This window comes from Salmo trutta, unplaced genomic scaffold (assembly GCF_901001165.1).
Source record: "Salmo trutta unplaced genomic scaffold, fSalTru1.1, whole genome shotgun sequence".
Lineage (NCBI taxonomy): Eukaryota > Metazoa > Chordata > Actinopteri > Salmoniformes > Salmonidae > Salmo > Salmo trutta.
In genome coordinates, this window is record NW_021823043.1 from 3,004,496 (window position 1) to 3,030,705 (window position 26,210).

The following is a 26,210-nucleotide window of genomic DNA, read 5'->3' on the forward strand; positions in this document are numbered from 1 at the left end:
GAGACAGCAGGTGCCCTTTAAAACTGACAGGCTTTTCTTCTCCAGGCTCACCCAGGCTCTCAGGGATCATTACTGAACTGTTAGTCCCAGGGGTCCACTGTTCTGTTATGTGGTGGGTAGGAGGTCTCAGTATGTCAGTTCAGTACTGGATATGAATAAGAATGGAGAAGAAAGGAGGATCAGTGTGAAATTGTAGCATTGTAATGCTTCTCTGAAATACAAGTATAAAATAGTGTTTTCAAATGGCTTATGTTGTTGGCTTGGCAAGACAATGACAAAGGTGTTGGCTGATGCAGAAACAGAGTGGTACTCAGCAGGCTGTAATTGGATCACTAGGTGCACTCTACAGTATCACATATGCTGCTTCTCTGTGGGCTCAGGACATAGGACTAACAGGACACCTCCATCTCCTCCATCTGGTGAATGGTAGGGAGTTGGGAATGATAGGGACTTGGGAATGCTAGGGACTTGGGAATGCTAGGGACTTGGGAATGGTAGGAACTTGGGAATGGTAGAGACTTGAGAATGTTAGGGATTTGGGAATGGTAGAGACTTGAGAATGTTAGGGACTTGGGAATGGTGGGGACTTGGGAATGCTAGGGACTTGGGAATGGTAGGAATTTGGGAATGGTAGGAATTTGGGAATGGTGGGGACTTGGGAATGGTAGGGACTTGAAATGTTAGGTTCTTGGGAATGGTAGGAATTTGGGAATGATGGGGACTTGGGAATGGTAGGGACTTGGCTGTGGGAAGAGTCTAGCTTTTGTGATACTGACTCACCCCATAGACACCTAGTTATTCCTGTACAGTGTACATAGGTTTAAGATTCTTCTGTCTCCCACACCATAGACACCTAGTTATTCCTGTACAGTGTACATAGGTTTAAGACTCTTCTGTCTCCCACCCCATAGACACCTAGTTATTCCTGTACAGTGTACATAGGTTTAAGACTCTTCTGTCTCCCACCCCATAGACACCTAGTTATTCCTGTACAGTGTACATAGGTTTAAGACTCTTCTGTCTCCCACCCCATAGACACCTAGTTATTCCTGTACAGTGTACATAGGTTTAAGATTCTTCTGTCTCCCACCCCATAGACACCTAGTTATTCCTGTACAGTGTACATAGGTTTAAGATTCTTCTGTCTCCCACACCATAGACACCTAGTTATTCCTGTACAGTGTACATAGGTTTAAGACTCTTCTGTCTCCCACCCCATAGACACCTAGTTATTCCTGTACAGTGTACATAGGTTTAAGATTCTTCTGTCTCCCACCCCATAGACACCTAGTTATTCCTGTACAGTGTACATAGGTTTAAGACTCTTCTATCTCTTCCCTGTTCAGGTGAATGGCAGGGACTACTCCAAGGCCAGCCATGACGAGGTGGTGGAGGTCATCAGGAGAGACCCCATCGTGGTGCAGGTCGTCCGTCGCCATGGCAACCCCGCCCACTCACACCAAACATTACAGGAAGTTCACGTGGTGGACGTGTGCACGCAGACGGACATCACTTTTGAACACATCATGGCCCTGGCTAAGCTGAGGCCTGCTACTCCACCTGTACCTAACATCTGCCCCTTTCTGCTGTCAGACAGGTGAGGGGCATCTAATCCTAACCCTAACCTTAACATTAACCTTATCCCTTACCCTAACCCTAGCCTTAAACCTTACCATAACCCTAGCCTCAACCCTAACCCTAACCCTCAGCCCTAACCCTAACCCTAACCCTCAACCCTAACCCTAACCCTAACCCTAACCCTAACCCTAACCTGTTATCTACCCCTTCCTCTTGTTGGAGAGACTAGGGACATCTAACCCTAACCCTTAACCTAACCCTAGCCTCCATCCTAACCCTAACCCTAACCCTAACCCTAACCCTTAACCTAACCATAACCCTAACCCTAACCCTAACCCTAACCCTAACCCTTAACCTAACCCTTAACCTAACCCTAACCCTAACCCTTAACCTAACCCTAGCCTCCATCCTAACCCTAACCCTAACCCTTAACCTAACCCTAACCCTAACCCTAGCCTCCATCCTAACCCTAACCCTAACCCTTAACCTAACCCTAACCCTAACCCTAGCCTCCATCCTAACCCTAACCCTAACCCTTAACCTAACCATAACCCTAACCCTCAACCCTAACCTTCAACTCTAACCCTAACCTGTTATCTACCCCTTCCTCTTGTTGGAAAGACTAGGGACATCTAACTCTAACCCTTAACCTCACCATAACCCTAACCCTAGCCTCCATCCTACCCCTTCCTGCTGTCAGGTGAGCTATGCCTCGTTGCCGTGGAGATAACCTCACTAGGGGTTAATATACAGGGAGCCAGGATTTGAGAACCATTGTTGTAGACTTCTGTCTGAGTAAAACATGTCCTGTATGTGACTCATGGGTTTGGCCTGAATTTTCTGCCGGAACTTTCTGATAGATAAACCCTTTATTCAGAAAGAACGTGTGTTACCCTTGAATATGAATGAATAACATGTGGCTAATGTAATAATATGTGGCATTAGTAGACACTTTTATCCAAAGTGACTTACTGTGGTGAATGAATACATTTGTATGAGTGGTCCTTGGATGGTTCTCCTCAACATGGAGATGCTTTATTATGGGTTACATCAACCTGATGTGGTTGATCAGAGCCTCTACTGTATCATGGAGGACAGCAGCATTACTGCCCCCCCAGTACAGCTGATCACATCCCTTTAATGTCATTAGGATGCTCTCCAACTGGCATGTAATACTTGTGTCTGCAGTGCAGCCAGACTGCTGCATCCATTTCCTTTAAGAGTTTACAAGGTGATTAAAAACAAATGGAGTGACTGTTATACAGCGCTACGTTCATTCTCAGTCTATTTATAGGTCTTTACTGGGCCAGAAATGAAATACATTTGTCCTATAAACTACAAATCATCCGTTCCCTCGTCTGTGATACGGCTGATAAGGGGGAGGCAGTATGGATGATGTTGTGATTCTAAATAACAGTGATGTTACTGTGGGCTGGTTATACCCAGGGCTGACATGTGTCTGTATACATGCCAAGTAACCATCTGTAAATCAATATATTACCGAGGAGACAGAGATGTCTTTTTACAGGGTCTTTTTACAGGTTATTTTTACAGGTTCTTTTTACAGGTTCTTTTTACAGGTTCTTTTTACAGGTTCTTTTTGCAGGTTCTTTTTGCAGGTTCTTTTTGCAGGTTTTGTCACTTACATGGGTTTTTGTCATGTTAAAACATGTCCATGTTTAAAATGGTACAACGTGTGTTTAGAGCCCTGCCATTAGTTGCTTTACTGGGGGTTGTAAAAGGGATTTTATGTTAGCGACCAATATGCACAGCACAGGGAGAAAGGTGTTGAAACCAGCTTGCTACTCACACATCTGTCTTTCTCCTCTTCCCCTCTCTCTTCCTCTCATTCTGTCTCCCCTCAGCTGTCACTCCATCCACACAATGGAGCATGAATTCTACGAGTGTCCAGAGTACCTCTCCAACACCCCAGCTGAAGTGGACAGGCCAGAGGAGTTTGAGTATGAGGTAAATCAATATGGAGCCACACAAGTTCCTGCGATGACAATTCTCCCACAGCAGTTATATTGACAAGTCATGTGTCTATTGGTCAAATATAGTGTTTCCTACTTATTCACTAAAACGCTAATTACAACCACATCTCCCCCGCAGCTCATTATGTCATCGGAATGATAAAGATCAAAATACCGCTATGAATCTTACTACCTCAATTTGGTATGTTTTCCCTACAAACAATGACACATTTCAGATACACTTGGAGTGTTGAAAAATAGCCTGTCTGGGAGGCTGGGTGGAGATTGTAATTTGTGTCAGAGAGGCAGTGACCGTGGGAGACGTGAGGTGATGGGTGACGTGGTAGTGTGTGTGTTTGTGCAGTGGTGCTGCTCGTATAATGGGTGCCCGTGGTTCGCTGCACAGGATTCTGGGTCATTAGTGTTCCTCTGCTGTCAGCTGTGGTTTAACAGCCACTTCTGACTAAATGGATGGATGTCTCTCTGTGTGAGAGAGAGATGAGAGACGGCGTGAAGTTTGAGCACACACTCACAGGCACACACACACACACACACAGTCTGGTCAACCCAACTGAGGCAGGGTCAGTGTCAGGTCGTGACCTGATTACTGTTGTTATGGCTACTCCTTCCCCTCACACAGCTGGCCCTCAGTTACTCTTTGTTCAGTCAAGTGTATCTAACTGTACCCTGAATGCCCTTGCTCCTCAGTAGCCCTGGCAGCTCAGGGACATTAGCAGTGAAGGATGTGTTTAGCCTGGCTTCACACTACTGCCGTGTAACTTAAGGACAGCTACAGGGCAGCGGTGGGATGTTTTTCTTCCCAGTGACCCGCTATAAAAACAACACACAGATACAGATGATCTTCTAATCAAGACTAGCGTGGTCTCTCTAGGCGGTGTCTCTCTGACCTCAGTACATCCACCGATTATTACTAGATCCCGTGCTGACGAGCATAAGGTTGTGTCCTGTAGCCCTACACGAGTTAATGTACTGTCTGCACGAAACACTGGGATTTCTCACTCTAATCTAACCTCAAACATCTCCAGATTACAAGGTTGTGTCCTGTACTACTCAGTGTGATTGTTCTCTCTAGTAATGCCCTCTGACAGTAGGGAGCTAGTGTTCTCTGATCTCTCAGTACATGGTAGTTAATCAACAGTCATGGTGCGTTCGTGTCAACCACTTTTCTCGACCGTTCTGAACCGTTCTAAACTGTGTGGAAGTGTTGAGTCTACTCGCCATTAACAGCTGTCCTAGTCAAAAGTGCCCTGCCTCCTCTGTTTGTCCTCTGTTTGTTGTGGCTAGATGTCGAAGAAATTCATATATTTTTTGAATCAGTCATCTAATCTTTCCCAACTGCCACCCCGAATCCTTTGGAAATTAGGCTATCCCTTTAATTAGGCTATCCCTTTAATTGGCCTATCCCTTTAATTAGGCTATCCCTTTAATTAGGCTATCCCTTTAATTGGCCTCTCTCTTTAATGAGAGTATCCCTTTAATTAGCCTATTCCTTTTAATTAGGGTATCCCTGTTATAGTCCCTTCTTTTGACCCCCTGCCTTCCAACTGTAACTTCACACGTAAAATACCTTTGGCAGAGCAAAATATCAAACTGTAAAATGATATCTTTCTGTTTCTTCCCAACACAGCAGTGACCAAACAGACCAGGGTTAATACACCTGCAACATTAAGGGAACACGCTGTGTAGTAAATGCCATCGGTGCGACCATCGAAGACGTCCCCAGTGGGACACCCGTCTGTGTTTTATTTGATATGAGGTTTTAGTACTATTGATGTACAGACCACCCTCTGGGCAGTGGACATGTGTTACCATGGTGAGGAGAGATTAGGAACCACACAACAAGAATAAGCAAAGACCACAGGAGGTGGAATGTCATTTATCAGACAATAATTCAACATCAATTGCAGTCTTAACTGGTCTGGAATGATGCATCTTTAGTACCAATGCCACAGCATGTCATGGTGATATTGGGTTACTTGTTGAATTTGTTTGAGTGATACAGTTGGTTTACATTTGAACACACATAACTGCCCAGGAGGAAGGCAGGTCAGGGCATCAAACTCTGAATTATACACCCTATGACAGCGTCCAGTGTATTGATGGTGGGTAGGGGCGAGATCTGAAAATGAATGTAATCCTACTTTGGGGTTTTTCATGAAGGCTCTATGTTAAACTGATCACACTATATGTTTTTGTGGGTGTAGATATGGTTGTCCTTGTTCGACAGAGCCATTGGACGTCTTTCAGCGATGTTCCTATCATCGGATTCATTGCTAAATATACAAGCAGACACATCGTTCTCAGTCTCGTAAAGACTACAACTTGTGTTGGGTGGTGCTTCATGGTCTGACCCCTGTCCCTCCTCCAAGAAGGTTTTTTTAAAATTAAAGATACTATATCAGCAATTCTATTTTTACCTCTAATTAAGAATCTTCCGTTTCGCTGTGAAGGAAAAAAATCGATGGTATCTCATCACATCTCAGCTGGCGTCGAAATGGATTCCCTAGCAGTCCAGTCTGGTAATCCCTCTGGTAATCCCTGTGGTAATCTTTGGTCACCGCATCATTCTTGATAGCCGTAAGCCACTAGGAGAATCAGGGTGAATCTCTGGTAGGTAGAGCAGTGAACGTAGCACATTTGTGCGCTTGTTGTAATTAGCACAGCAAGGCACAGAACCCCGCACGGCATGACGACAAACAATAGTGAAAAACAAAAGTTTACAAAGAAATCTTCTGAGATTACTCTGTGTTAGTCATTCCAGGTAAACAATGGCATCATTCAAGTTTGTGGGCACGCCCCCTCTACCTAGCAGCATTCGCTATGACTGCTGGACTTTGTAGTTCACTATGAGCACATTAAGTCAAAACTTCCCGATTCTAACAGTGAAATGAAAATGTTTGGATTATTGTGATGTTTATGATGAAAACATCACGTTGTTAATATTGTAATGGCTATATGCCATGGCAAGGCCAGGGTGACATGGAGTCTGAACCCCACTAGAGTGAATGGTGAATATTTCATCACCGTGGTAACCACAGCCTACTCAGCAATGGGGATCTACACTGGCTCCTAGCTGAATATCCTCAGTAGAAATGACCAGAGGGCCTTAATGCTGGAAGTGTCTGATTTTGAGAGCTTCTGTATAATTATCTCATACTTATCTCACTTTAGAAAAGGATAATTCACCCTTCTGTGTCACTAACCTACTTCCTACACAATGAATGAAGTCAGTATCGTATATTCTTGGCAACAAGCTTAGTGACAATTCTCAGAGAGTAAGCTCAGAGTACTCATAAAGCGTTTCAGAGTGCTGATCTAGGATCAGATCCCCCCTGTCCATTCATTATAAACTGAAAGGCTAAACCGATCCTACATCAGCACTCCTACGCTGAGACATTTTTGGAATATGGGCCCAGCTCTTGAACTTGAAAAGAACAAGGTCATTATGAAGTCTGTGCAGGTAACACATCTCTGTTGGACTCTCCTCCTTCTCTCCGCTCCTCCTCCTCTCCTCCTTTCCATTGGGAATTGTCTCTGTTCTGTTCTGTCTCTACAGCAGGTAGAGCTCTGTCGGCTCAACAGTCAGGAGAAGTTGGGTCTGACGCTGTGCTATCGGACTGACGATGAAGAGGATACAGCTATCTACGTCAGCCACGTAAGCAACCACCATCAGCATCCTTAGGAGACATGGGCCCAATTCAGACTTAGGAAATGTACGTCTTTCCTACGCACTTCTCAGTAGTTGATATTCAGACTTACTTTATGCAGGTCCTTTAACGGGCTTTGCAGGCGTGGCTTCCTAGCGTGCTGAATACATTTAATTCAACTGCTGAAAAAACTCCCACTTACTGGCAACAGATTTTCCTGTGGAGTTTTCATTTAATAGGTGTTTCAGTACATTTATGTAAAGCCATCCCTTTAAATTTGGTGTACCTTATATTATAATTTTCTCAACAGGCTCACTAGAATAGATGGAGAGAACGGTTCAGAATATTAGGAATCAATGAAAGAAAACCATACATTGTAAATACATGCATATTGTGTCCTGTTCACCACCAATTGTTTGATTGTAAAATACTCTGATCTTGTTTATTATTTAGGGTTAGGAAAGTATTTATGAATAATTTCCTAAAAGTTTGGAGAGCCTTTACGCACAAAATATTTTGGTGACTCAAAAATGCAGTGGTTTGATTCATCCTTAAAGTTTCCATATTCAATTGTTCAATCCATGACATATTGAAAGGTGAGAAAAGTGTACAATAGGGGTGGAACAGTAGTCCTATAAATCTACTGTAATAATCCTCACTGACCATAGGACCGTGATGACAACGGTCCAGTCGTGGTGAACCGTCCACCAGGGTCCCAGTTTAACCTGCTACGTGTAGTCTGAGTTCCAGAACTGATTCAAATAGGCTACGTCCTAAATCATTTCACAACTTGTAATACGTTAGCCTAATATGCTCTACTATTGCTAGCAATCCTCAGGAACAAACACATGAACGTGACAGAGGAAGGTAAACTAACGACGTAGTGGAATGATGCAAAATGTAAGGAAAGGAACCCTAAAGGTCAGTTCTAAATGAATGTGAGTATACCTGAAGGTGACTACCGATAGTGATTCATATTTAACATGATACATGTTGTAAAAAATACAGTGAACAGTCCATCCATATAGTTAAAACATTCTAGAAATCATAAATCAACCCGGTAGCTATGTTTCAGTTTGCTGCCATATGACTGGTTTCACATTTGTCTCCAGTGATCATAAGGTGAAATAGAACTAAAACAATGTATATTTAAAATCCCCTTTTCCAAATGGCTTATTCATTCACTACATATCCGTCGTCAAACCCACTGGCTCCAGGTCATCTACAAGTCTCTGCTAGGTAAAGCCCCACCTTATCTCAGTTCACTGGTCACCATAGCAACACCCACCCGTAGCACACGCTCCAGCAGGTATATTGCACTGGTCACCTCCAAAGCCAACACTTCCTTTGGCCGCCTTTCCTTCCAGATCTCTACTGCCAATGACTGGAACGAATTGCAAAAATCTCTGAAGCTGGAGTCTTATATCTCCCTCTCTAACTTTAAGCATCAGCTGTCAGAGCAGCTTACCGATCACTGTACCTGTACACAGCCAATCTGTAAATAGCACATCCAACTACCTCATCCCCATATTATTACTTACCCTCTTGCTCTTTTGCACCCCAGTATCTCTACTTGCACATCCTCATCTGTACATCTATCACTCCAGTATTAATGCTAAATTGTAATTATTTTAGCCTCTAGGGTCTATTTTTCTGCCTACCTCCCTACTCTTCTACATTTGCACACACTGTACATAGATGTTTCTATTTTTCTTTTCTTTTGTGTTATTGACTGTACATTTGTTTATGTGTGACTCTGTGTTGTTGTTTTTGTCGCAGTGCTTTGCTTTAACTTGGCCAGGTCACAGTTGTAAATGAGAACTTGTTCTCAACTGTCCTACCTGGTTAAATAAAGGTGAAATAAAATAAATAAAACATTTAAAAAAATGACCTAGCCCTTATCAAATTCTCATCAATCAAATGTATTTATAAAGCCCTTTTTACATCAGCCAATGTCACAAAGTGCTACACAGAAACCCAGCCTAAGACCCCACACGGCAATTGGTCTTATCAATAAGTCTTATCAATAGGTCTTATCAATAGGTCTTATCAATTGGTCTTATCAATAGGTCTTATCAATTGGTCTTATCAATAGGTCTTATCAATAGATCTTAACAATAAGTGTTATCAAAAGGTCTTCTCAATTAGTACATAAGAGTACATGGAGAATGGTGTTATTTCTATCTGAACAAAGAAAGTAGATGTTTCTACACTTGGAACTGACAAGTTGCACGACCACATTTATTGTTTCATGGTGCGTAAGGGTGGTGGAATTGTGAGGGAATTATGTCAAGGTCAGAATACGACGTATCTGTAGACACACCTCCGCTACACCTTCATTTCTTTGATCTTACACACAAACAAATAGCGAATGAATAGCGTGCTATTCTCATGCTTAAATTCAAGGTCAGAATACGCATGGAGAGAAAAGTGCATAAAAAAAGGGAATTATGTTCCATGTCTGCGCGCTTAACTCTGGTCGGAATTCCCCGTTATGAGACTCGATCTTCCCCAGAGAAGTGTCCTGTTTCGTGGGACACAGATCTATCCATGCTCCCCTCCTGAGTCTGGTTCTCTGGTACACGGTCATATGACAAACTGCACTCCCAAGGAAGGGCGTGGTTAACTGGAAGGGCTTGGTTAACAGGAAGGGCGTGGCTAACAGGAAGGGCGTGGCTAACAGGAAGGGCTTGGTTAACTGGAAGGGCTTGGTTAACTGGAAGGGCTTGGTTAACTGGAAGGGCTTGGTTAACTGGAAGGGCGTGGCTAACAGGAAGGGCTTGGTTAACAGGAAGGGCTTGGTTAACTGGAAGGGCTTGGTTAACTGGAAGGGCTTGGTTAACTGGAAGGGCTTGGTTAACTGGAAGGGCGTGGCTAACAGGAAGGGCTTGGTTAACAGGAAGGGCTTGGTTAACAGGAAGGGCTTGGTTAACTGGACGGGCTTGGTTAACTGGAAGGGCGTGGCTAACATGAAGGTCGTGGTTAACTGGAGGGGGTTGGTTAACAGGAAGGGCTTGGTTAACAGGAAGGGCTTGGTTAACTGGACGGGCTTGGTTAACTGGAAGGGCGTGGTTAACTGGAGGGGGTTGGTTAACAGGAAGGGCTTGGTTAACTGGAAGGGCTTGGTTAACAGGAAGGGTTTGGTTAACTGGAGGGGGTTGGTTAACAGGAAGGGCTTGGTTAACAGGAAGGGCTTGGTTAACAGGAAAGGCTTGGAATGAAAGGGAAGAGACACGGCGTGTTAGAACATATCGAACAAGGAATCCCACCACATATCAATTACCTTTTACAGTCAGAAGCAATTAAAAGATAACTGTGAATTCCCATTTGATATCATATAATGTTGTGGAATATTGACTGACTTCAACTGAATTAGAAGGTGTTAAGGAATGAGGAGGTGTTTGAATGTTTGCCAAGAAAATAATATCTCTTTCGCTCCAAATGAACCATGCATGGAGAGAGGAGAGGAAAGCAAGTGTAGTTTGAAATACTCCCCTCGCTCTGTTCAACATTCTAATTGAGGATTTTAATTAGTCCACAGTGAGTGACACCCTTCCTTCTCGTCTCCTGCAGAGTGTAAAATGACACATTTTCCCACCACCGCCTCTGCATACCAAAGACTGAAACAAAGAGCAAAGAGACAGTTGAGTGGAAATAATGTCTCTCAGACTAAAGTAAAGCTCTCATTCTGGTGGTGGTGTGTGTGTGTGTGTGTGTGTGTGTGTGTGTGTGTGTGTGTGTGTGTGTGGTATTGCCTTGCTCTTACACCAGCTTCCTCTTCAATAAGCTGAAGCGTTACCTCAGGTAAAGTAGGAACAGCACCTGCAGTTGCCTCATACCCCTCTAACATCATGTAATAAACCTCAACACTATATCTGTATATCTTTTGATTCCAGAACATGCTAACCAGCCTCATTCAAATGGATTTCTGTGTATAATGTTGGTGTCACGTTCCTTGTGGAAGCATAGCTATGTTTTTCCGGTTGGTTTTGAACACCTATGTATAGCTCTTGATCTTGACTCAGAGAACTACAAAGAGTTTGAAATAATTGCAGAGAAATGGAAGCGGTATTGAAATCATACCAAGTAGATTAGATTCCCTCAGAAACGTATCCACTGGGATTGCCTGTGAAAAATATGAAATGTTATTATTTAAATTAGAAATGTCTACACTTTTTCAGCTTAATCATTTCTGACTTTTTAATACTCTTCCAATGTTGATTTTCTCTTGCTGAGCTTCTTATTTTGATGTTCAGTTCTTTGATGAAAGAAGGAATGAAATTCATAGGTAGGAAGAAAAAAACTGAACACATATCGTCAAGGGAACGATTCGAAATTCGATACAAGCACTCCTCAAAAAATGAAAACAAAATAATGAAAAAAATCAATAAATGTTGAAATTAGTTTTCTCACGAAGATTCATTCCCCTTTCTTAAGCCAGGCAGGAAGAAGGTTGTTGAAACCAACATCAGTGTTATCTTGGTGGACAGCTACCACACTAATAAACCTCAGATACTACAATCCATACTGTCATATTTCAAACTATAATATGCGTCCCAAATGGCACCCTATACTCTATATAGTACACTACTTTTGACCAGGATCCATAGGGCTCTGGTCAAAAGTTGTGCACTATTTAGGAAATAGGGTGCCATTTGGGACACACACCCTATTACTATGTGATGATGAGTTCAATGGAAGTTTTGAGGAATGGTTGGATGCTCGGCATTGTTTGTTGAAGCAACATTTTCAGATGGTGATGTTGGCAAGAAGAGAAAGCAATGAAGGTGTTTGATAATGATCCACCAGACAGTGACATGGCAACAGTAGTAACTTGTGTATCCAGCTGCCTGTTCTAGCAGACAGTGACATGGCAACAGTAGTAACTTGGGTATCCAGCTGCCTGTTCTAGCAGACAGTGACATGGTAACAGTAGTAACTTGTGTATCCAGCTGTCTGTTCTAGCAGACAGTGACATGGCAACAGTAGTAACTTGTGTATCCAGCTGCCTGTTCTAGCAGACAGTGACATGGCAATAGTAGTAACTTGTGTATCCAGCTGCCTGTTCTAGCAGACAGTGTATTGGCAACAGTAGTAACTTGTGTATCCAGCTGCCTGTTCTAGCAGACAGTGTATTGGCAACAGTAGTAACTTGTGTATCCAGCTGCCTGTTCTAGCAGACAGTGACATGGCAACAGTAGTAACTTGTGTATCCAGCTGTCTGTTCTAGCAGACAGTGACATGGCAACAGTAGTAACTTGTGTATCCAGCTGTCTGTTCTAGCAGACAGTGACATGGCAACAGTAGTAACTTGTGTATCCAGCTGCCTATTCCAGCAGACAGTGACATGGCAACAGTAGTAACTTGTGTATCCAGCTGTCTGTTCTAGCAGACAGTGACATGGCAACAGTAGTAACTTGTGTATCCAGCTGCCTGTTCTAGCAGACAGTGACATGGCAACAGTAGTAACTTGTGTATCCAGCTGCCTGTTCTAGCAGACAGTGTATTGGCAACAGTAGTAACTTGTGTATCCAGCTGTCTGTTCTAGCAGACAGTGACATGGCAACAGTAGTAACTTGTGTATCCAGCTGTCTGTTCTAGCAGACAGTGACATGGCAACAGTAGTAACTTGTGTATCCAGCTGCCTGTTCTAGTAGACAGTGACATGGCAACAGTAGTAACTTGTGTATCCAGCTGTCTGTTCTAGCAGACAGTGTATTGGCAACAGTAGTAACTTGTGTATCCAGCTGCCTGTTCTAGCAGACAGTGACATGGCAACAGTAGTAACTTGTGTATCCAGCTGTCTGTTCTAGCAGACAGTGACATGGCAACAGTAGTAACTTGTGTATCCAGCTGTCTGTTCTAGCAGACAGTGACATGGCAACAGTAGTAACTTGTGTATCCAGCTGCCTGTTCTAGCAGACAGTGACATGGCAACAGTAGTAACTTGTGTATCCAGCTGCCTGTTCTAGCAGACAGTGACATGGCAACAGTAGTAACTTGTGTATCCAGCTGTCTGTTCTAGCAGACAGTGACATGGCAACAGTAGTAACTTGTGTATCCAGCTGCCTGTTCTAGTAGACAGTGACATGGCAACAGTAGTAACTTGTGTATCCAGCTGTCTGTTCTAGCAGACAGTGTATTGGCAACAGTAGTAACTTGTGTATCCAGCTGCCTGTTCTAGCAGACAGTGACATGGCAACAGTAGTAACTTGTGTATCCAGCTGTCTGTTCTAGCAGACAGTGACATGGCAACAGTAGTAACTTGTGTATCCAGCTGTCTGTTCTAGCAGACAGTGACATGGCAACAGTAGTAACTTGTGTATCCAGCTGCCTGTTCTAGCAGACAGTGACATGGCAACAGTAGTAACTTGTGTATCCAGCTGCCTGTTCTAGCAGACAGTGACATGGCAACAGTAGTAACTTGTGTATCCAGCTGCCTGTTCTAGCAGACAGTGACATGGCAACAGTAGTAACTTGTGTATCCAGCTGTCTGTTCTAGCAGACAGTGACATGGCAACAGTAGTAACTTGTGTATCCAGCTGCCTGTTCTAGCAGACAGTGACATGGCAACAGTAGTAACTTGTGTATCCAGCTGCCTGTTCTAGCAGACAGTGACATGGCAACAGTAGTAACTTGTGTATCCAGCTGTCTGTTCTAGCAGACAGTGTATTGGCAACAGTAGTAACTTGTGTATCCAGCTGCCTGTTCTAGCAGACAGTGACATGGCAACAGTAGTAACTTGTGTATCCAGCTGTCTGTTCTAGCAGACAGTGACATGGCAACAGTAGTAACTTGTGTATCCAGCTGTCTGTTCTAGCAGACAGTGACATGGCAACAGTAGTAACTTGTGTATCCAGCTGCCTTTTCTAGCAGACAGTGACATGGCAACAGTAGTAACTTGTGTATCCAGCTGCCTGTTCTAGCAGACAGTGACATGGCAACAGTAGTAACTTGTGTATCCAGCTGCCTGTTCTAGCAGACAGTGACATGGCAACAGTAGTAACTTGTGTATCCAGCTGCCTGTTCTAGCAGACAGTGTATTGGCAACAGTAGTAACTTGTGTATCCAGCTGTCTGTTCTAGCAGACAGTGACATGGCAACAGTAGTAACTTGTGTATCCAGCTGTCTGTTCTAGCAGACAGTGACATGGCAACAGTAGTAACTTGTGTATCCAGCTGCCTGTTCTAGTAGACAGTGACATGGCAACAGTAGTAACTTGTGTATCCAGCTGTCTGTTCTAGCAGACAGTGTATTGGCAACAGTAGTAACTTGTGTATCCAGCTGCCTGTTCTAGCAGACAGTGACATGGCAACAGTAGTAACTTGTGTATCCAGCTGTCTGTTCTAGCAGACAGTGACATGGCAACAGTAGTAACTTGTGTATCCAGCTGTCTGTTCTAGCAGACAGTGACATGGCAACAGTAGTAACTTGTGTATCCAGCTGCCTGTTCTAGCAGACAGTGACATGGCAACAGTAGTAACTTGTGTATCCAGCTGCCTGTTCTAGCAGACAGTGACATGGCAACAGTAGTAACTTGTGTATCCAGCTGCCTGTTCTAGCAGACAGTGACATGGCAACAGTAGTAACTTGTGTATCCAGCTGTCTGTTCTAGCAGACAGTGACATGGCAACAGTAGTAACTTGTGTATCCAGCTGCCTGTTCTAGCAGACAGTGACATGGCAACAGTAGTAACTTGTGTATCCAGCTGCCTGTTCTAGCAGACAGTGACATGGCAACAGTAGTAACTTGTGTATCCAGCTGTCTGTTCTAGCAGACAGTGTATTGGCAACAGTAGTAACTTGTGTATCCAGCTGCCTGTTCTAGCAGACAGTGACATGGCAACAGTAGTAACTTGTGTATCCAGCTGTCTGTTCTAGCAGACAGTGACATGGCAACAGTAGTAACTTGTGTATCCAGCTGTCTGTTCTAGCAGACAGTGACATGGCAACAGTAGTAACTTGTGTATCCAGCTGCCTGTTCTAGCAGACAGTGACATGGCAACAGTAGTAACTTGTGTATCCAGCTGCCTGTTCTAGCAGACAGTGACATGGCAACAGTAGTAACTTGTGTATCCAGCTGCCTGTTCTAGCAGACAGTGACATGGCAACAGTAGTAACTTGTGTATCCAGCTGTCTGTTCTAGCAGACAGTGACATGGCAACAGTAGTAACTTGTGTATCCAGCTGCCTGTTCTAGCAGACAGTGACATGGCAACAGTAGTAACTTGTGTATCCAGCTGCCTGTTCTAGCAGACAGTGACATGGCAACAGTAGTAACTTGTGTATCCAGCTGTCTGTTCTAGCAGACAGTGTATTGGCAACAGTAGTAACTTGTGTATCCAGCTGCCTGTTCTAGCAGACAGTGACATGGCAACAGTAGTAACTTGTGTATCCAGCTGCCTGTTCTAGCAGACAGTGACATGGCAACAGTAGTAACTTGTGTATCCAGCTGCCTGTTCTAGCAGACAGTGACATGGCAACAGTAGTAACTTGTGTATCCAGCTGCCTGTTCTAGCAGACAGTGACATGGCAACAGTAGTAACTTGTGTATCCAGCTGTCTGTTCTAGCAGACAGTGACATGGCAACAGTAGTAACTTGTGTATCCAGCTGCCTGTTCTAGCAGACAGTGACATGGCAACAGTAGTAACTTGTGTATCCAGCTGCCTGTTCTAGCAGACAGTGACATGGCAACAGTAGTAACTTGTGTATCCAGCTGCCTGTTCTAGCAGACAGTGACATGGCAACAGTAGTAACTTGTGTGTCTGTATGGCGTCTGGATTGATTTGTTGTTTTGTTTGTTCAGGTTGGACCCAACAGCATCGCTGCCAGGGACGGCCGCATAAGGGAAGGAGATCGAATATTACAGGTACATATTTTCATCTCAAGACCAATTACATGAGCGCAACCACACATGCGCAACCACACATGCGCGCGCGCACACACACACACACACACACACACACACACACACACACACACACACACACACACGCGCGCGCACGTGCGCTCAAAGGCACCTGTAAAGCTCTCTTCTAGGAGCAGAGCTGATGTTGTCTCGGGGCTACAGATCATATGCATATTTAATGGCTACACTTAAGCTGGGAAATGAAAGTCCTTAGTGTTGTTTTCACACAGCAGCACCACATCCTCCCTGGCGGGTCTCTCTCTCTCTCTGAGAGCTGTAGAGCCACCTGGCGGGCCAGACAGTGATACCTGTAGCTTGTCTCCCACATCAGAGAGAGAGAGAGGAGTGTGGAAGTGGGTTTGTGTGTGTGTGTGTGTGTGTGTGTGTGTGTGTGTGTGTGTGTGTGTGTGTGTGTGTGTGTGTGTGTGTGTGTGTGTGTGTGTGTGTGTGTGTGTGTGTGTGTGTGTACGTGTGTATTTCTGGTTTTACTATCCTTGTGGGGACCAGAAGTCCTCACAAAGATAGTAAAACAAGGAAAATTTGGACAAGTATAGGGTTAGGGTTAGGGTTACAATTAGGATAGGGTTAGAATTTGAGTTAGTGTTAGGGTTAAGTTTAGGGTTAGGTTATTAAGAGTTTAGGGAAAATAAAATTTTGAATAGGAATCAATTGTTTGGTCCCCACAAGGATAGCAAATCAAACGTGTGTGTGTGTGTGTGTGTGTGTGTGCTAGCTGTGCTAGCTGTGTTAGCTGTGTTAGCTGTGTTAGCTGTGTTAGGTGTGAACAGATATTAGAAGTAGTAGTCAGTGATTTCTACACTCCCCAGTAGTAGCAGTAATGATGTAAGGTGACTGGTGGACCCAGACACTGCACAGTCTCTTCTGATTGGAGGGCTAAGCCCCTGTTGTATTCTGATTGGAGGGCTGAGCCCTGGTGTTCTCTGGGTCCCATTATCGCTCTGTGACAAGCCCATTACTCTGCAGGGGAAAGATGAACGCCACCTGTCACAGTACAGTTAATTGTATGTCTGGATGGGCGCAGGGCTCCGCTGAGACCAGCCTTTCATGAACACCGTGCAGCACTCTCTCTCTCTCTCTCTCTCTCTCTCTCTCTCTCTCTCTCCCTCTCTCCCTCTCTCCCTCTCCCCCTCTCTCCCTCTCCCCCTCTCTCCCTCTCCCCCTCTCCCCCTCCCCGTGGCTGGCCCCCACTGCCCTCCCTCTTTAATCAATGCAGAGTAGAGACAGGACACAGAGCAGACCAGACATCCTCTGCCTGCCTGTGAAAGTGTGAATTCATAATTGACTGGAGGTGCTTTTCTCAGAGAGACGGAGAGGTGGAGGGGGAGATTAAAAGGGGCATGGTTTCCTCAAACGCTCCATCTTCTGTGATGGAGGAGTTAAGTGAATGACTGTGATGTGCACTGTATAGAGGCGGAAGGGAGTCATTTAAAGGGGGATGGTTTCGTCAGTCAGTCAGGAGTTTAATTGCTGTATGTACAATATGTGAGTGAGTGTGTACTGGATACAGTACTTTCTCATCTCTTTGTGTACTAGATGCAGTACTTTCTAATCTCTTTGTGTACTAGATACAGTACTTTCTAATATCTTTATGTACTCGATCCAGTACTTTCTAATATCTTTGTGTACTAGATACAGTACTTTCTTATCTCTCTGTGTACTATATACAGAACTTTCTAATATCTTTGTGTACTAGATACAGTAGTTTCTAACCTGTTTATGTATGTGTTTTACATCATTTCTTCATGAATTCTTGTTCTGTGATGGAGTTTAGTTGTCAGTGAGTGTAACAGACAGTAACAGGATCTCTTTCTTAATCACTATGTGTGGACTATATATTGTCTCATCTCTTTACGTGCGTGTTACCAGATCAATGGCTGTAACGTACAGGACCGGCAGGAAGCTTTCACTCTCCTGTCCAATGAGGAGTCCAGGAGCATCGTTCTCCTGGTGACCAGACCAGAGGAGGCATGGCTGGATGAGGAGCACAATGACCTCCTGGAGGAGCTGAAGATGGAGATCCTAGAGGAGAGGAGGAACGAGGAGGCGCAGAAGACAGGAGAAGGAGAGGAGCAGGTGAGAACAGCCTATTCTAACAGTATAGATGTCCAGATATTGTTATTCTAGACAATACACATGTCCAGATATTGCTATTCTAACAGTATAGATGTCCAGATATTGTTATTCTAGACAAAACACATGTCCAGATATTGCTATTCTAACAGTATAGATGTCCAGGTATTGCTATTCTAACAGTATAGATGTCCAGATATTGTTATTCTAGACAATACACATGTCCAGATATTGCTATTCTAACAGTATAGATGTCCAGATATTGTTATTCTAGACAATACACATGTCCAGATACTGCTATTCTAACAGTATAGATGTCCAGATATTGTTATTCTAGACAAAACACATGTCCAGATATTGCTATTCTAACAGTATAGATGTCCAGATATTGCTATTCTAACAGTATAGATGTCCAGATATTGTTATTCTAGACAAAACACATGTCCAGATATTGCTATTCTAACAGTATAGATGTCCAGATATTGTTATTCTAACAGTATAGATGTCCAGATATTGTTATTCTAACAGTATAGATGTCCAGATATTGTTATTCTAACAGTATAGATGTCCAGATATTGCTATTCTAACAGTATAGATGTCCAGATATTGTTATTCTAGACAATACACATGTCCAGATATTGTTATTCTAACAGTATAGATGTCCAGATATTGCTATTCTAGACAATACACATGTCCAGGTATTGCTATTCTAGACTATACACATGTCCAGGTATTGCTATTCTAGACAGTACACATGTCCAGATATTGCTATTCTAACAGTATAGATGTCCAGATATTGTTATTCTAGACAATACACATGTCCAGGTATTGCTATCCTAAATGCTTAAGAGCTGGTGCTATGATGTGGGCTGATGCATGTTGATAGGCTCTAGTATTATAGAATATGTTCCATCTTCTCTACCACAACTCTTTGTTCTCTTTCCAGGCCAAGCAGCTGGAGGAGGATGACGTCATGACAGACACGGCCACGTGTTCCTCCAATACTCAGGACAAAGACAGCGGCATGGGGCGCAACGAGGAGAGCTCCGAACAGGAAGTCCTCCTAGCTCGTGTCCACCGGAGGCCTGCCCAGGGCTTGAGAGACCGATGGAGGGCCAAGCATGGCCAGGGGCTGGGCAGGAGGGTGGTGGTGCCCTCGGACACCCAGGGACCCAGGGGTCTGATCCAAGCCCAAGAGGGTGAGGGCGGAGTGGGGTTAGGACTGGAGTGTGACAGCCACTTCCTGGAGCTCAAGTGCCAGATCCGTAACAGCGGGGAGTGTGGTGTGTACTATAGCAGGAGAAGCACCATCGAGTGCAGCCTGACGGAGCAGAGCGGGGTGGGGGTCAGTGGTAGTGGAGGGATGGAACAGGAGCTGAGGATGTTGAACGAGGAGCTGAGGAGTATTGAGCTGGAGTGTCAGAACATCATGCAGGCCCACCAGCTCCGCAAGAACCAGAGGGATCCCCCCTGCACCCCTATGTGCTCCCCAGGACGAAGCCCCAAACATGGGCATGAGCAGCATGCCAAGCTGGCCGATATCAACGAGCATCCAGGGGAGAGGCAGTGGGACAGCGACAAGCTAAGGGGCGACAAGGACAGCTCCAGTGCCTATAACACGGCTGAGAGTGCCAGGTCCACTCCTCTAGGCATGGAGAGATCCCCGGACCACTCTCTACAGAGACGCATCAGCCTCACCAACCAGAAGAACCTCCGGAGCACCATGGCAGCCTCCAGCCAGTCCATCTCCAAACCCATCCCAGACAGGTATGTAGACAATAAATCAAATGTGTTTTATTAAGCCCTTTTTAGTCTTGAGATGAGAAAGGTGGGCCAGCAGCTGGGGGGTTGCCGGTTCCAATCCTGGGTCTGACGTTTCTATTATAGAAAATGGATAATAATGTATTCTTCTAATCTTCTTTTCAGAGAGCTCCTGAGTGAGACCTCGACCGGGACCCCCATGCACAGCCGACAGGATCCCAACCCCAGCCCTGGAACCACGGTCATCTCCAGCAGCCCCGACCAATCCAACCCTTCCCCCTCTGAGTCAGACCCGGCCCTGCCTGCAGACGACGAGCGCTGCGACCGCACCAGGAGCCACCGGGGGCCACGCAGGGTCCCTCCCTACTCGTCCCCTTACCACACAGCCCCCCAGCAGGGGCAGGGTGCCTCTCCAGCCCACGCCAGACACCTTCAGAGCTACATGCAGCAGCTCCTCCAGCAGACCTCCAGTCTGGAGACCTACTCCCAGTCCCAGCTCAGCCTTCTCAGCGTCTGCCGGGACCGCTCCGCCCGCCCGGGGGAACCACGCCTCGAGTGGAAGGTCAAAGTTCGAGCCGACGGGACGAAGTATGTAGCCCGGCGACCAGCGAGGGACCGGATTCTACGAGAACGGGCGCTGAGGATCAGGGAGGAGCGTAGTGGAGGGATGACCACGGACGACGACGCTATGTCAGAGATGAAGATGGGGCGGTACTGGAGTAAAGAGGAGAGGAAGCAGCAGCTGGCCAGAGCCAGGGAGCAGAGGAGGAGGAGGGAGTACATGCAGAGGAGCCGGCTAGAGTGTCTTAGAGAGGGCCCTGGGAGCGGGGCCGAGGGCCGTAAAGAGGTCAACATCCTGGAACTCAGCCACAAGAAGATGATGAAGAAACGCAACAAGAAGATCCTGGATAACTGGATGACCATCCAGGAACTAATGAGTCACGGGGCCAGAGCACCTGAGGACCAGGGGACTAAACCAGTACACAATGCCTTCCTGTCTGTTACTACAGTATAGGACCACAGCTCCGGGTAGAAGTTACCCTGTACACACAGATCTAGGATCATTTAAAACTACCCGGGTCGGGCGTTAACCATTTGGACGATAATGCACAACTGACCTCAGAGCAGTGTCTAGGGACAACCTTGCCCCATCTCTCTCTCTCTCATCGCGTCCATGCGGTATGACCTTACTGGCCTCGTTCAATGTGGCATTTTTTATAATGGGGAAAATCCTATATTTTTCACAGTTTGTAAACTCAATAACGTTTTGTAAAATGATTTTTTTTACACTGGTTGTTGATGTACTGTGATATGTTTTCTGCAGTTGCTCATTTATGCTGTCATCAAACATGTTTCTATCATAATCAGAATTCTCTGTAAACCACATCATCATGGAAGTCAAAGACATCGTTGCACGTTATCATGTTTGCATTGTTTATCCAGCATGGCAGTGATTAACTGTAGTGGTCAGAAATGTACCGTATACCTGAGAACAGACACTTGACTCTTGTGCAGAATCTTCCTTGTCTTTTACTGAGGATCGACCATATAACTGCACAAGCCTCTCAGACCCATTCAATATGCCAAGCTGGACACCACTACATCTCTGAAGGACCTTTCATCATTTCTGAAAATGTCAACTCAGAGTTCTCTTGGAAAATTCAAAAGTCCTGAGAATGTCAATAATTCAGTGGTGTCTCAGAGGCTTTCAGTTTCTCAGTTTAAAGCAATCTTGAAGGAAAGGTTCACTAGTCAACAGTTTTGCCCCAAAATCTCACTGCAAAAGTGATCTCAATGTTTCTCATCAACGGTAAATTAGTATCACTAATGAAAAAAGTTAATTGCTTACTGATTAAATAATTAATTGAAGTGATTTGATTGCTCCATGAATACATTAAATGTAATTTATAAATACAAAACATATTTATTATTTTTTATTGCTTATTTTCAATTATTGTACATTTATTAGTCTATTCTGCATATTTTCGGACCTGTCTGAAGATCTCTTTGTGTTGTCAAAAATAACACATGTTATTGTCTCTAACGTATTATACTTCACCTAACAGTCCTTTCTAGCATTTGGTGGTGCTTCAAACGGGTGCTTTTCATTGTACAGTGTTCTTCTATCTTTGCTCAGTGTTTATCGTCTTATTTCAAGTAATCGGTAGTTGGTCACTTCATAGGCAGGTCAATGTGTGCTAATTGTGATATTTGCAAAGGAAATGTTAATAAATTATTGTTTATCTTTATGAAACAAATGATTGTATTGTGGTTGGTTGGATGTATTTCCTGGTTACACGTCATAATATTCCAATCAGCATAGTCCCATATCTCATTCAGCATCTACTTGATCCATAACGTTGCTATGAGAGGTCTATCAGCCATTTTGGGGAAAACTCCACCAGCTATAGTTATCAAGCCCTGATGCGCATACCACACCAGCTGCAAACGCCTCTGTCTATCAAAAGCACTGGCATGTATCCCGTTCTCGTCACGTTTGAAACATGTCAGAGTAATATCATGACCCTAGAATCTCTGCTCAGTGTCACGGTTACACCAGGAAGCTGTTTCATTATGCAGTTGAAACGCAGCAGCTGCGTCTCACATCACCTGAAAGATAAGCACACATACATCATATGGAAGAACAGAAGGTATTGAGAATCAGTGCTGGTGGTGTGTGTTTGGTTTTCAGTAACACAACGAAAATATTATGGCTTTCAGGATGCCAGGAAGTAACCTCTTTTGTAGGCTTCTTGTATTCATGTAGGTAAAAAATGCATTCAAGTCAATCATTTGTTATAAGTGAGTTACACTGTATATGAAACATACTGCACATGGATATGAATACACATTTAGAGAGTAAACACCAAGACTTTCTGACACAATCTACAGCAGTATAGATGAATGACTACTCATAAGTCACAGTCAAGTCGTGACAGAAAGAGCATCAAGTGAACGGCTTCAAAGATGTTCATTCAATCTTTTGTTGACAGAACACTGACGGTTGAATTGGAGCAACGTTCTTTCTCTGTAGTGCTACAGCCACTCACCGCACAGCTCTGAACGGCATGCTTATTCACTTCAGTGCTCAGAGTCTGAACTCTGTCTTGTGATGCATTGCACTGTGAGTACACAGGCTGTCCAACACCAGGTCATTGGTTTTCTGATGTGGTTGCTCTCCTTCAAAGAGATTCTACAGGTCACAGCATCCTTCAGCTGATTCTGACAGAGATATTGGAGCCAGAAGGGGAGAGCGTCAGAAACAGAGTCGTCGTTCAGTCAGTCACCATGGAGTGGATGTTGGTTAGATTAGATAGAAACTGTCTTTCTATGAGAGGTAGAGGATTGGGAGAAAGAGCGACTGAGCCCGACGCTCTCAACCTCTTGTTCTCAGATTGCTTCCATTTAGAAATGTCACAAAGTATTCTCACCACATTATCGTTGACATTTTAAGCGCTTAATGTTTTTGTTGTTGTTGTTGCATTTGGATGAATTTGTATTTATTTCATATTTTTCTCAATTTCAAATGTAGATTTAAAGGAGATTGGATTTGTAAATTCTCCACCTGATTCGCTTGGCCCTATCAACTTACAGCAGAAGGATTTGAATGAAGCAGTCATATTATTAGTCTGTGTAAATGGTTGGCTGGGTGTTGCTACTGGACTGTGACAGATCCTGATCCACAGACCAAATGTATTGAATTATCTTTGGTGTGCACATTGGGGATGAATCATTAATAATACTGTGTGCCATAATTCCACATTTCCTCTGCCTCTGACTGTCACCTAATCAGACTGACTTACTAATGGCTGAGCTACGGAGAGTAACAGCATGCAATCACAGCAGAAATATGTGTGACCTGCTGCCACAAGAAAAGGGCAACCAGTGAAGAACAAACACTGTAAATGCAACCCATATTTATTTAACATTTATTTAACTTGGCAAGTCATTTAAGAACAAATTATTATTTACAATGACAGCCTACCCCGGCCAAACCCTAACCCGGACAACGCTGGGCCAATTGCGTGCCACCCTATGGGACTCCCAATTACGGCCAGTTGTGATACAGTCTGGAATCGAACCATGGTCTGTAGTGAAGCCTCTAGCACTGAGATGCAGGGCCTTAGACCGCTGAACCATGGTCTGTAGTGAAGCCTCTAGCACTGAGATGCAGGGCCTTAGACCGCTGAACCATGGTCTGTAGTGAAGCCTCTAGCACTGAGATGCAGTGCCTCAGACCGCTGAACCATGGTCTGTAGTGAAGCCTCTAGCACTGAGATGCAGGGCCTCAGACCGCTGAACCATGGTCTGTAGTGAAACCTCTAGCACTGAGATGCAGTGCCTCAGACCTCTGAACCATGGTCTGTAGTGAAGCCTCTAGCACTGAGATGCAGTGCCTCAGACCGCTGAACCATGGTCTGTAGTGAAGCCTCTAGCACTGAGATGCAGGGCCTCAGACCGCCGAACCATGGTCTGTAGTGAAGCCTCTAGCACTGAGATGCAGTGCCTCAGACCGCTGAACCATGGTCTGTAGTGAAGCCTCTAGCACTGAGATGCAGTGCCTTAGACCGCGGGAACCATGGTCTGTAGTGAAGCCTCTAGCACTGAGATGCAGTGCCTTAGACCGCTGACCCATGGTCTGTAGTGAAGCCTCTAGCACTGAGATGCAGTGCCTTAGACCGCTGAACCATGGTCTGTAGTGAAGCCTCTAGCACTGAGATGCAGTGCCTCAGACCGCCGAACCATGGTCTGTAGTGAAGCCTCTAGCACTGAGATGCAGTGCCTCAGACCGCCGAACCATGGTCTGTAGTGAAGCCTCTAGCACTGAGATGCAGTGCCTCAGACCGCCGAACCATGGTCTGTAGTGAAGCCTCTAGCACTGAGATGCAGTGCCTCAGACCGCCGAACCATGGTCTGTAGTGAAGCCTCTAGCACTGAGATGCAGTGCCTCAGACCGCCGAACCATGGTCTGTAGTGAAGCCTCTAGCACTGAGATGCAGTGCCTCAGACCGCCGAACCATGGTCTGTAGTGAAGCCTCTAGCACTGAGATGCAGTGCCTCAGACCGCCGAACCATGGTCTGTAGTGAAGCCTCTAGCACTGAGATGCAGTGCCTCAGACCGCCGAACCATGGTCTGTAGTGAAGCCTCTAGCACTGAGATGCAGTGCCTCAGACCGCCGAACCATGGTCTGTAGTGAAGCCTCTAGCACTGAGATGCAGTGCCTCAGACCGCCGAACCATGGTCTGTAGTGAAGCCTCTAGCACTGAGATGCAGTGCCTCAGACCGCCGAACCATGGTCTGTAGTGAAGCCTCTAGCACTGAGATGCAGTGCCTCAGACTGCCGAACCATGGTCTGTAGTGAAGCCTCTAGCACTGAGATGCAGTGCCTCAGACCGCCGAACCATGGTCTGTAGTGAAGCCTCTAGCACTGAGATGCAGTGCCTCAGACCGCCGAACCATGGTCTGTAGTGAAGCCTCTAGCACTGAGATGCAGGGCCTCAGACCGCCGAACCATGGTCTGTAGTGAAGCCTCTAGCACTGAGATGCAGGGCCTCAGACCGCCGAACCATGGTCTGTAGTGAAGCCTCTAGCACTGAGATGCAGTGCCTCAGACCGCCGAACCATGGTCTGTAGTGAAGCCTCTAGCACTGAGATGCAGTGCCTCAGACCGCTGAACCATGGTCTGTAGTGAAGCCTCTAGCCTTAGACCACTGAACCATGGTCTGTAGTGAAGCCTCTAGCCTTAGACCACTGAACCATGGTCTGTAGTGAAGCCTCTAGCCTTAGACCACTGAACCAGGGTCTGTAGTGAAGCCTCTAGCCTTAGACCACTGAACCATGGTCTGTAGTGAAGCCTCTAGCCTTAGACCACTGAACCATGGTCTGTAGTGAAGCCTCTAGCCTTAGACCACTGAACCATGGTCTGTAGTGAAGCCTCTAGCCTTAGACCACTGAACCATGGTCTGTAGTGAAGCCTCTAGCCTTAGACCACTGAACCATGGTCTGTAGTGAAGCCTCTAGCCTTAGACCACTGAACCATGGTCTGTAGTGAAGCCTCTAGCCTTAGACCACTGAACCATGGTCTGTAGTGAAGCCTCTAGCCTTAGACCGCTGAACCATGGTCTGTAGTGAAGCCTCTAGCACTGAGATGCAGTGCCTCAGACCACTGAACCATGGTCTGTAGTGAAGCCTCTAGCACTGAGATGCAGTGCCTCAGACCGCCGAACCATG

The 26,210-nt window shown here is 45.2% G+C and overlaps 2 protein-coding genes across 2 annotated transcripts in view; one reads left to right on the forward strand and one right to left on the reverse strand.

Annotated features, from left to right (window-relative positions):
* LOC115188433 (glucoside xylosyltransferase 1) overlaps positions 1 to 26,210 on the reverse strand; it is a 601,934-nt gene that overhangs the window by 519,261 nt on the left and 56,463 nt on the right. The gene's annotated exons all lie outside the window — the stretch shown is intronic.
* On the forward strand, positions 162 to 22,236 carry LOC115188384 (PDZ domain-containing RING finger protein 4-like). Its single transcript, XM_029747188.1, has 8 exons — positions 162 to 182; positions 1,284 to 1,597; positions 3,444 to 3,546; positions 7,129 to 7,227; positions 16,025 to 16,087; positions 18,014 to 18,220; positions 19,164 to 19,984; positions 20,144 to 22,236. Exons 1-8 carry the CDS (start codon positions 162 to 164, stop codon positions 20,991 to 20,993), a joined length of 2,478 nt encoding a protein of 825 aa, XP_029603048.1. The 3' UTR covers positions 20,994 to 22,236.

Bases quoted from the DNA above. Each gene is read 5' to 3' on its own strand.
- LOC115188384 (XM_029747188.1), top strand. From the start codon at position 162: ATGGAGAAGAAAGGAGGATCA. The intron at 3,547-7,128 runs GTAAATCAATAT...CTGTCTCTACAG, and splicing joins CAGAGGAGTTTGAGTATGAG to CAGGTAGAGCTCTGTCGGCT. The intron at 16,088-18,013 runs GTACATATTTTC...GCGTGTTACCAG, and splicing joins AAGGAGATCGAATATTACAG to ATCAATGGCTGTAACGTACA.